General features: G+C 46.0%; 1 protein-coding gene across 1 annotated transcript in view; it reads right to left on the bottom strand.

The window, feature by feature from the left end:
• Duox (dual oxidase) overlaps positions 1-12,439 on the bottom strand; it is a 248,511-nt gene that overhangs the window by 11,641 nt on the left and 224,431 nt on the right. Inside the window, exons 28-29 of the mRNA XM_050186612.2 lie at positions 11,221-11,376; positions 6,344-6,472 (exon numbers count right to left, since the gene is read on the bottom strand). Of these exons, the coding sequence (XP_050042569.2) occupies positions 6,344-6,472; positions 11,221-11,376 (285 nt within the window). The remainder of the gene's footprint in view (positions 1-6,343; positions 6,473-11,220; positions 11,377-12,439) is intronic.

Below are 12,439 nucleotides of genomic sequence, written 5' to 3'. Positions count from 1 at the left end.
TTTTCTCTCCACGCGTGGGTGTTTCCCGTGTCCCCTCTTCGCGGAACCCACCTGGGTCCTTCGTTTCCGGTGATTGACGGTGGCCGATACAGCAGCGTGTGACCTCGTCCTGCGCTTTGCTGTAGTCACCTAAACTGGGCCACAAAAAAACAGCAAGGTCAACTCCGTAACCTCAAACTGGTGGTTGGAAACTAGGAATTTAGATGTATGGGTTCCCCAAAGCGTGTCACACCATAAAAACGCGTGCGGCGATGAGAGGCGGAAGTCATGCGGGCTACGCTTTGTTGACGTGTTAGGAACATCGGCCCAGATTATTGGCGCCACTGGCTGAAGATACGGGAAATATCCACATGAACGCTTTTCTAAATCTAGTGTTAGGGAACAGATGTCAGTTCATCTTCCGTTGAGAGCTAGCAGCTTACCCATCGGTCTGGAGTTCCTGTTTACGACAGCCTGGCAAGAGACTCACCATTGATCCTTGAGAAAATGCCACCAACGTATCGACTCTTGCAACAAGCAAATACGACTCTCAGAGGCGAGAGTATCTTGTCACCGTTAGTGGCTCCTGGCATTTTATGATAGCCAGCCGGTCAGTTGTGCGATGTGTCATACTGACGGCCAAAATCAGTGACTCCTGCAAAGCGTCGGAGACTGAGGGGTGTCTGGCTGGAGATTGACGGCTGGAGTCAGTTGACGAACTAAGCTGAGACCGCGCGAAGCATCATGTCTTTGAACTGTGTTGCTGTAGCGCCGTCGGCCTTTAGGCTGAGGTTGCTTGCCTCAAGCTCATCGAGCCTTCAAATACTGGCGCGCATGTTAGCAAGGTCGACCTGCCGACCTGCTGAAGTAGAATTTGAAGTAAAAACTCTATGAGTGAGCAATGTGCGACCAGCACGGAATATGTCGAGCGTATCTCAGAAATTGAGGAAGACACAGATAGAACATTGCTGCTACCCTGAACTTATCGGCGAGGGTGGCCAGTGCGCACAGGCTAAAGTCAGATGCAGATTTCCAAGACACCTAAGCAAGGGCGGTAGGCGGTAGAAAGCAGAGAAGGAGTTGTTTCAGTAGAGTGTCGTCGAGTGCGGAAAATAGCTGTGATGAACAGCGGTCCCCAAGCTCTGTGGACGAGAGGAGCTCTTGCAGCCGCGTGAGTTCACTAATCCATGTACGCTAAAAATTACCCCCTTCAGCATGGCGCCGTGCCTAGTGCTGCATTTAGCACGTGGAACACTTCAACGACAGTGTCGTTGGTAAAGGCGCTGAGTAAGTGGCCGTACAGCCAGCTTTGAAGTACTTGAAAGTGACACCCTATCTCAAAGCACTAACTTGCCTGCCACTCAGGCGTTGCCCTGGGGACTCTAGTTCATAAACTGAGATGTCAGTATGGCACGGCCAGAAGAGATGTAGTCGTACTATGCAGTAGCTCATAGCGGGGGTAACAGACACACTTGATTTGTTGCTTAGCTGGGGCCTGGTGGAAACTTCTTAAACACACTTTTCCATGGTCCGGTGACACCACTGTGGCGAAATGAGAAGCTGCCACGTGACGAAGCAGAATCGAACTACCCCACTCACTTCACAGGCGCAAGTGTTCCGATGTTGGCTACTTGAAACCGAGCCTACACTTCAATACACTAGCTATGAGGTTGGTCGGGCCAGAATAGAGATAGTCATACTGCACAATAGCCACACACAAGGCGAGGGACACAGTTGACTTGATGAGTGGCCGTGGCCCACTGAAGACTTCAGGAACGCTGTTTCTTAGCCCGGCCTCGCCAATTTGGTAAGAAGCAATTACCATGGGAAGACGTACCTAACTTCTCCAACCCTCCTCACGGGCTCAAGTTCCCATTTAGCTCACTTTGCCCTGCCGCATTTTATCGTTGTCGCCTATGGGCGCCACCATCGTTTCGATGTCAATCTATAATGTGCCAAGGCGCGGTACAGTATCTTCAGTCGCGAGCTGTTGGTCACCTACGTCACCATTTAGCGCTTTCACTAGCTTCTGGAAGGACACTGGTCGACATGTTGGCCGACGATAAGCCTCTCCCTTGTGTTCAGCACACGCTTGTCAATGTCACCCATGAACGTCGCCGATTGGCATGCATCTCCCAGTTCGCCACTAACATACAGCGTATCAAGGGTGAGCTAGGACATTGGAGAAGCCTATGCCCTATCCTGTGTTGCGGTGGTTGATTCCACCACTACTTCTATCAACTAGAACGCCCTAGCAGAGGCAGGAGCGGCGTTCGCAAAATAGAAGTGCTCCCACAGCATCCCTTACCCCTGCGTTTCGAGCTGATCTTGCCCACGTGTGTCCCCTACTCGCAACTGTCCGACATGCCAGCATCTCTCCTCACCCTTTTCGTCCCCAGAAGGCTACGACGGCCAATCTCCCACTGCCTGTTTGATATTGCTGCGCGACACACTGGCAGATGAACACCTCGTCCCCGAGCGCTTCATTTGGCCATGTGTCGGTGCGAAAGTTTATGCTTGGTCCGGGCCCGCGGTGGTGGGTGTCGTAGCTTGGGCGTGGCGCTGCTAAGCCCCAAAGCACGTGATCAAGCCCCTGCCGCGGCCGCCGCAATTCCATGGGGGCGAAATGCAGATGCCTGTGTACTGTGCATTTCGTGCACCTTCCAGAACCCCAGGAGGTCAAAATTAACCCGGAGTCACCCACTACGGCGTGTTCATGATCATGTCGTTGGTCTGGCCCGTCAAACACAAGATGTAGGTGTTTTTTATTCAATACCTGCATCGCCTTTCAAGCATTAGAGGAGGGGTGTACATACATATCTACTTCAATTGTCGCTCATTTCAACACACAAAGCGCGGTAAAAGTTTGCATTGCATTGTACACCAATAATATTTGACGGAAGAGCATTACACTCCCTCGTGGTCCTATAAAATATGCATAACGCAAGGTGTCACCCTTAAGACAAATTCATGAAGTTTCAAGGCACCGTTCAATATATTTCGCAAGAGCCTCCTCAAATATGGACAGTCTCCAGTGACGCAAAATCGGCTCTGCAACTACTTAGAATGGAGTTGAAAGAAAGCGCTTACAGAGTGCTGGCTCTTCAAACTGCCGAGCTATACACTTTAGCGCAAGAAAACGGCCACCACATCACATTTCAGTGGATTCCCAGTCACTGTGGTATACACAGCAACGAACTGGCCGACGCCGAAGCGAAGAAAGCACTCGAAGAACAAGAGTCACTGCTTTCAATTCCTTTTTCAAGAGCGGGCGACAACTGTCTCCTCTCCAGTGTCATTCAAAAATTGACAGCAAAGCACTGGAACAATCCGGACAATCGCCACAGACGACTCCAGAGATTGCACCCTACCATGAATTGTAGGCTACCACCGAAAATTCAACGCAGCTGTGCCAAACGTCTGCACAGGCTAAGGCTGGGGGTAGCGTTTACGTGCGGCTACGTGCACCTCAAGAGACGCACCGAGTCTCCACACTGTGAGGTGTGCAATGTGACCGAGACTATAGGTCAGGTGCTTTGTAACTGCCCTAAGTACATGGAAGAGCGTCAAAAGTCGGACAACGACCTTACGCGTCTCGACAGCCCACTGTTGTCGGAGGACGTTGTTTTAGGCCCTTGATCAGACGCTCAATCGAGTTTCAAGGCCATCCAGGCGTTACTGAACTTTTTAAAAATTACGGGCCTGGATTGTAGGCCATGAGCATGCCAAATTGCTTGTCATATGTTCTACATCTTTCTTCTATCATCATCGTCACCTATCATGCGCCTCTTTCTTCCCTTTTTCTTTCCCTCTTCCCCTTCCCCCAACGCCGAATAGCTGGCTAGAGGAATATACCTCAGGCCGACCTCTCTGCATTTCGTATCATTAAAATTCTCTCTCTCTCTCTCTCTCTCTTTGTTCTTTCAATGCCTGTTTTGGTATGTTAAACATTGTGAAATATTTGAGTCAGAGGTCCTTTCTTCTGTCCTTAAGATCCTGCCAATGAAGTGCGCGCTTGTGTTCGGTGATACTGAGTTTTTTTAGTAATTCCTCACAACGAAAGTAACTGCCGAATCCTTAATTTTTTCGAGTAAATCGACTAGCTTACGCGTATAAGGATCCCACCAGATACACGCGTACTCAAGTACCCAATGTACGTGAGTCAAATAGAGCCGTTCTTCGAACTGAATAGGTAATTGGCGAAAATTTCGGCGTAGCAAGCCCAATTTTCGTGTCGCCTTCCTTCTTACCTTCTGTACATGCCTGTTTCGCGAACATTCATAAGAAGCCCAGAAACAAGGACGCCAAGGACCACACAGGGTAAATTACTTGTGCTTACTAATTGAATTAAAGAAATAATAAGTTATTGTAATTGAAAAGTAGACAAAGAAACAGCTTGCTGCAGGTGAGGAGCGATTCCACGTCTTCGCATTACTAAGTGCATACTCTACCAGTTGAGCTACCGCGGGGCAAATTTCCCATCCAATTTCTTGGGTATTTATGTGTCACTACTAGAATTAATCCTGGGAGTGTTAGCCTGCGACATCACTCACATAACTTGGCGGCGGATGTGCAACACCCCCTCTGCCGCAGGCGTCGCGAGTGCGTTAACTTTTTTGGGTGGAGACAGCTGGTCAATTAGCCCACACATGCTATCTGAAGGCATCAATGTAGCCGGATTCGAGACGCTCCTTATGTAATGAACGAGAAGAAAAGGGCTTAATGAGCGAACCGATTCTTTATTAGTCATGCCATCAGAAGCCAACCAACAATGACATCAAGACAACACACGGTAAATTACTTGTACTTAATATTAAAATAAAGAAATGATAGATTTATGGAATTCAAAAGTAGATGAAAAACGTCTTCCCACAGGCGAGGAGCGATCCAATGTGTTTGAAATACGCGTGCGATGCTCTAGCAATTGAGCTACAGCGGTGCCATTTCTCGTCCACTTTCTGAGGTATTTAAGTGGTACTACAAGAATTAACCCTTGGAGCCGGTGCTCCCACTAGTTAACCCCGTTAGCCGGTGCTCCCAATACCAAATCTTGGCGGCGGATGTTCAACACTGTTTCTACCGCAGGTGTCACGAGTGCCTTTCATTTTTTCGGAGAAGGCAACTGGTTAATAAACCGACACATGATATTTGAAGGCATCACTGTGGCTGGATTCGAGATACTCGTTATGTAACCAAAGAGAAGAAATGGAGTTAGCTGAAGGGCCCAAATTTATATATATATATATATATATATTAGATTGCTGTTGTATTGAACAACGGATTAAGTAGGGCATCTTATTTATCTGCCAATGAGACATACATTCGGCAGTAAGCACCAGAAGCTTTCGTCGACGTAGGTGGCGCGGATCCGCGAGTATACATACATTTGTAGAGAAGAACGCATTTCTTTTCTTTGCGGGATGTCTCTAGAGTTGGGTATGCAAGCAAAGACCTGTGAAGCTTTGTCACTTGTGCTTATACATGAAAAGCAAGGCAAGAAAAAATGTTGCTTACATAAGAGTGCTGCTGCTGCACGAACTTCATCAAGACAACACACGGTAAATTACTTGTACTTAATATTAAAATAAAGAAATGATAGATTTATGGAATTCAAAAGTAGATGAAAAACGTCTTCCCACAGGCGAGGAGCGATCCAATGTGTTTGAAATACGCGTGCGATGCTCTAGCAATTGAGCTACAGCGGTGCCATTTCTCGTCCACTTTCTGAGGTATTTAAGTGGTACTACAAGAATTAACCCTTGGAGCCGGTGCTCCCACTAGTTAACCCCGTTAGCCGGTGCTCCCAATACCAAATCTTGGCGGCGGATGTTCAACACTGTTTCTACCGCAGGTGTCACGAGTGCCTTTCATTTTTTCGGAGAAGGCAACTGGTTAATAAACCGACACATGATATTTGAAGGCATCACTGTGGCTGGATTCGAGATACTCGTTATGTAACTAAAGAGAAGAAATGGAGTTAGCTGAAGGGCCCAAATTTATATATATATATATATATATATATATATATATATATATATATATATATATATATATATATATATATATATATATATATATATATATATATATATATAAATATATATTAGATTGCTGTTGTATTGAACAACGGATTAAGTAGGGCATCTTATTTATCTGCCAATGAGACATACATTCGGCAGTAAGCACCAGAAGCTTTCGTCGACGTAGGTGGCGCGGATCCGCGAGTATACATACATTTGTAGAGAAGAACGCATTTCTTTTCTTTGCGGGATGTCTCTAGAGTTGGGTATGCAAGCAAAGACCTGTGAAGCTTTGTCACTTGTGCTTATACATGAAAAGCAAGGCAAGAAAAAATGTTGCTTACATAAGAGTGCTGCTGCTGCACGAACTTCAGGAAGGCAGACATGTCAGGCCTTCCAAAATGATTTATGGCCTTTAGACCGGTGAACATACTCCTGTTTGAGACCCTCTGGAAGTGGTTTTCACAAATGTACTGTAAAAAGAAATATCAGCATTGTAAGGCACACGCTTTTAGAAAAGACACATGGAAAATGGGTATTTCTAGAAAGTGATCTTTTCTTTAGCATATTGAAGCGCAAGAAATTTCGGCTGTAGTTCGGCATCGGACCAATAAAAAGAAGTGCACATACCGATTTATACATTTGACGGTGACCCCCTTCACTGTGACATAGTTACTAGCGCTAACGAGATAACGCAAATACAGATGGAATAAGACAGAGCGCTTGACTTCAACTGACAAGCTTTGTGGCTACTATGGCGCGCCAAACTATGGCGTCCGTGACAATCAAATCATTTGTTTGCACTTAAGATTCCAGAATTGATTAATTCATTCAACTCAGAGGTCGTGCTACACAGCAGTCGACAGGGATATAATGCGTCATAGAACAGAATGCTGAACGAAGTTATCACAGCGAAGCTTCGGGCCCTATAACGTAAAACTATTCCACTATGTTTTTATTCCTGTCTCCTGACGTCAAACTTGCGTACCCGCTGACGGAAGCATCGGGCGGTCACCCGCAGGGTTGTCTGAACAGACTATTCAAACGCTCTCCTCGTTCATAAGAGGTCACTTTTGTTTGCTTGAAAAACGAATAACATTACCTACACTGAGCGGCTTGTTTTATCTGATTGGCTAACAAGAGGCACGCTCATCTGGAAAGGGATTCGATGGGGCCGAGCCACTGCACTGAGAATTGATAACCAGATGAAAAGGGTGGTGCCAGCATCTCTGATTGCTCCGCTTTCCCTTACTTAGCTTGCGGTGGCTGGTCAAAAATCGCGGCGGCATGCAAAGGAAGTTTAAGAATGACGTTAAACCGGATTCTCAGCAAAGAGTTGGCAGAAAGATGTCGTAAACGTGCCAGAAGTGCTCGAAAACGTCACACGGCCACGCAAAAAGTTTTATTATACGCAAATAAATCCATGCTCTCCGCCAGGTACGAGTAGCCAGTGCCTGAGCGATCGGCGGCAGCCATCTTTTATTCCTTTCGGAACGGGGCAGCCTGTGGCTATTCAAAAGAAAATTCAGTTTTGTTCGGCTTATTAATGCATTTTTAACGCATACACTTCAGTTTCACGCGGTGAGTTTTTGCGGTTTTGTGACGTCGCGTGACACGCAGGGGAAGTGGGTGCCACCCAAAAGCTTTCGACCAATAGCCGAGGGCTCATGGCGAAAAGGCGTCGAATCAGAAATAACTATTTTTCTTGTCTTCGGTCAAATCATGCATTATCACTGTGTAGACATCATATCTGATGGGGAGCTATCGCGGTTTTCCTAACGTCGTGTGACACACAGGTGAAGTGGGGGTGGTCCAAAATGTTTTTGACCAATCGCCGAGGGCTGATTGCACAATTGGAATAGAAATGTTTGGAATAGATCTATGTGATAGCGCCCTTGGTTTACCTTTTTCTTCGACTTTCCCACTGCTACTCCTGCGACTTCACCGTTCTTGCATGCCGCGTCGGGGCCGGTTCTGAGCGTGTATGTACATGGAAGGAGCGTGGCAGAGATGGAAGGAGACGCGAGAAACTTTTTCGAAGCTTTGCGCCGTATAGATTGTGCACAATACCCTCAGGAACTCCCTGGCCGTTACCACACGTGCTCTTGACCCCCCACAAAAGCACTGCATAAATTGCAGCGCTTACCTCTCTACTATAGTGCTAGTCTAGAGAAAAGCTAGACAGAATGGCGGAGAGGAAGGGGGACAGGAGGGGGTGAGGAGGTAGAGAAGAGCTGCAACCGACCTAGTGGCGAAACGAGTCAATGAAAGCCTTGCCAGTTTTCGCTCGCCGTTACGCTGTCCGTGGGCGGGGGGGCAGGGCGATAGGGAAAAAAAAGATGACGTGAGAAGGCAAGGAAAAGCCATAACTATAGGCAAAAGCGGTTGAGGGCAAAATAGATAAGTTAAGTCAGAGTACGGTACGCTACGTTTCTGCTATTTATCAAAAATAATCACCATGCAAGTATGTCAAGCGGAGAACTTACGCAGGCGTGCAGAAGCAGAGACGAATTAATTAAAGCACACCGCAGGTTCTAGGCAACACTACGAATGCGGTCGCACGTCAAATCAACACTTCTGTGCCCGCCGCGGTAGCTTTGTGGCTATGCCATTGCTCGAGCTCGCAGCTTTGATCAGAACCGCAACAGCCGCATTTCGACAGGGGCGAAGTAAAAACAACCGTCATGCACTTAGATTTAGGCATGCGTTAAAGAACACGACGGTGCCAAACTTTATCGACAGTCTGCCACTGCGATGTGCCTCATAATTTGATTGTGGTCTTGGCACGTACAGCCCTATAATCCAATTCAAGTGTAATACTTCTGTGGCGATGGAATGTGCCAAGTGAGGTAATGACAATGCTGAACCCTCCCAGAGATTATAAATTATGGCACACAACAACGCCTCAATTAGATACCTTTCCCTGTTTGTTCTGTATACTACGCAGGCCAAGAGCAGTAGTGCACACAATGAAACCTGCGCCATGAACTGACTACGCTCGTGTTGGATTAACGTTGAAGAAATCAACATTAGCCGTCAACATCACCGCTAATTCATATCAATCAAAGCAAACATCAGAGAAAACTTCGCTTACATCTGTTCCCACAGTGCGTGGGATCTGCATAATTTTTCTCCTACGTATCAGCTTCATCTTCTGGTCCGTTGAGTTGATTGCTTAGTCGCCTTAATATATGAGAAATAGGCTACAAATTGTAAAATGAAATTTGTAAAGGCAACGCAGAACCTTTCGGCAAATGAAGAAAAAATGACTTTGGCAGTTTTCTTTCTATGAGAGCAAAAGAATACCAGAAATTGTAGCTCATCTGTGCACGTATTTACCAACTACCAGTGGCGTCAACATGATCATTGTGGTTTATTGGCATCGCCTTTCAAACGGGGCGGGGGAAAGGGTCACCTAGCTTACTTGAGTTACTCAGGTATGCTATCAATGCCTTTCCTTCTAGCATTCTTGTGCACATCTCTTTATTCTTCTGTGTCTGCGTTGTACCACTGGATATGCCTGTAATGGATCCGGTTGTTTCAGTCTCTTCCCTGTTTTTCCCCACCAATATTCTTAACCTCACTTGCTTATCTTGACTGCTGACCAGCTGACACTACTGTCTGCTTTAAATCCAGGCGCTTCTGGAAGTTGCACGATACGTGCTGGTCCCTCCGGGTGAATCGCTTCGCATTTCATTGCATTGTGATTGGTGGTCTCCGGATTATCGCTGCAGCATACACATGCCTAACCTAGTTGCGAATATTTGCTACGGTATTGTTCTTGTCCTTAAGCAACCGCCTCGAGCCCCAAATAGCAAGGCACGTCCCTTCATGTTATCATACAGATTTTCTCTTCTCATTTACTTTTTCTTATTCTTGTAAATGTCCATGGTCTTTTTCGTTTTCATTCTTTGCATATAATTCGTTGTCTCCGTTTCTCTCGCTTCCTGATTATCCCTGGTTCGTTATCTACATATTCAATTACCCTGTACTTGGTTCTAACTTTCTTGAACTCTTCCTCCATTCTGTGTCTAGGCTTTTTAGCTACAGATACTTGTACACCTTAGCCACCTATTTATTTCGCTTATCGTTCCTGAGTCTTTCTTGAAAACTAATTTTGCTCTGCGCTCCTCTGAATTCAAACGAGGCCCGGCCCATGTCCCCCTGCACAGCCACACTCGTGGTTCTGCCGTGGGTTCCCAACGACAACCGGCCCACCTGTCTTTGATTAACTTCGAACCGGGACAATATATCCGCTTTTAGGAACAGAGTGACATTTGTGAACGTCAGCGCTGGCATCATCACTCCTTTGTAGGTTACCTGCATCACCACACATTTATTGTGGCCCCAAAGTGACCTACATTTCATTTTTGCTGCACTGCGATTCCCTTTTGTTTACAGATTACCTTGGATGGTGCTTGAGTAAGTCTCACCTTCCTTTATGTATACGCCGAAGTTTGTATACTGCTTGACCATGGGTATGACTTGCTGTTGAATCGACACCACGTAGTTACTTGCCTCTTCATTAAAGATTATCATTCCGATTGATCAGTGCTAAATTGCAGGCCTAGGTTTGTCGTTGCGTTGCCAGACATATTGTCTAGTGTCTGTAATTCTGTTGAATTGTCCGCTAGCAGCACAATGTCGTCTACATACATCAGTGCGGGGACCTTGTGTTGCACCGCTTGTTTATTACGCGTGTATGCGATATCAAACCCTAATTGACTGTTTTCCAGCTGTCTTTCTACGCCCTTAAAATAAAACATGAACAACAGCATTAGTGAGCCAATGTAGTAGCCCCTTTAGTTCTATCACGCGAACGGACTATTTCAGTGAGCGACAAAGCTGTCGACAATACATAGCTGTCGTCGTAAAGACGTTAGCTACAACAAAATCATCAATGCATTCCCAGTGTTTATTCTTCGACGAGAAAATTGATACAACTCAATAACGAGTAAAACTTAAAGCAGCGTGGAAAAGACGAGCACACTAAGCGAAAAGAAACACAGCAGACCGAGCCCTCAAGATGAATGGACTCGCCCAGATCAAGTTGTTGCAAGTCAATAACGTCTCTGATTTACTGTGGTCGAGCATGGTTTCACATGACGTTAGCATTAAGAATGCTGCGGCCGTCTGCGTGTCTGGGGCTGTCACATTAGCTAAGTTACACTACGTATACAGCTTTGAGTTGACCACCCTTGCAATGCTCGAGAAAACTTACCAGCATAGTGGTCCTCAGGTCAAATTTATGGAAAAACTGTGTTATGAAAATATGGATTTCCAGAACATTTGTCACGTCCTTTCTTTCTACGTCCCTGAGAACGTCGATGAACCACTCGAAGTGCCGATGCGAGGGACATATCCACATGAAGTATACCTGAAAAAAATGAAACCAAATTTTGAGCGTCACTTGAACATTCGGTAAATAGGACGAAGGCGAAAGCCTGCGCCCTCCCGAAACAACATACTCGCGCTTGTTCCTTCACCCAATCTCCTCGTTTCTTATCCCTTAACGTTACACCCATCATTCTTCTTTCCATAGCTCGTTGCATCCTCAATTTAAGTAGAGCCCTTTTCGTAAGCCTCCAGGTTTCTGCCCCGTAGGTGAGTACTGGTAAAACACAGCTGTTATACACTTTTCTTTTGAGGGATAATGGCAACCTGCTGTTCATGATCTGAGAATGCCTGCCAAACGCACCCCAGCCCATTCTTATTCTTCTGATTATTTCTGTCTCATGATCCGGATCCGCCATCACTACCTGCCTTAAGTAGATGTATTCCCCTACCACTTCCAGTGCCTCGCTACCTATTGTAAATTGCTGTTCTCTTCCGAGACTGTTAAACATTACTTTAGTTTTCCACAGATTAATTTTTAGACCCACTCTTCTGCTTTGCCTCTCCAGGTCAGTGAGCTTGCATTGCAGTTGGTCCCCTGAGCTACTAAGCAAGGCAATATCATCAGCGAATCGCAAGTTACTATGGTATTCTCCATTAACTCTTATCCCCAATTTTTCCCAATCCAGGTCTCTGAATACCTCCTGTAAACACGCTGTGAATAGCATTGGAGAGATCGTATCTCCCTGCCTGACGCCCTTCGTTATTGAAATTTTGTTGCTTTCTTTATGGAGGACTACGGTGGCTGGGGAGCCGCTATAGATATCTTTCAGTATATTTACATACCGCTCGTTTACACACTGATTCTGTAATGCCTGCATGACTGCTGAGGTTTCGACTGAATCAAACGCTTTCTCGTAATCAATGAAAACTATATATGAGGGTTGGTTATATTCCGCACATTTCTCTACCACCTGATTGATAGTGTGAATATGGTCTATTGTTGAGTAGCCTTTACGGAATCCTGCCTGGTCCTTCGGCTGACACATGTCTAAGGTGTTCCTGATTCCATTTGCGATTACTTTAGTAAATACTTTGTAGGCAAC

This window comes from Dermacentor andersoni, chromosome 2 (genome assembly GCF_023375885.2).
Source record: "Dermacentor andersoni chromosome 2, qqDerAnde1_hic_scaffold, whole genome shotgun sequence".
Lineage (NCBI taxonomy): Eukaryota > Metazoa > Arthropoda > Arachnida > Ixodida > Ixodidae > Dermacentor > Dermacentor andersoni.
Note: the sequence above shows the minus strand (reverse complement) of the source record. Positions and strands in the feature narration are given on the sequence as shown.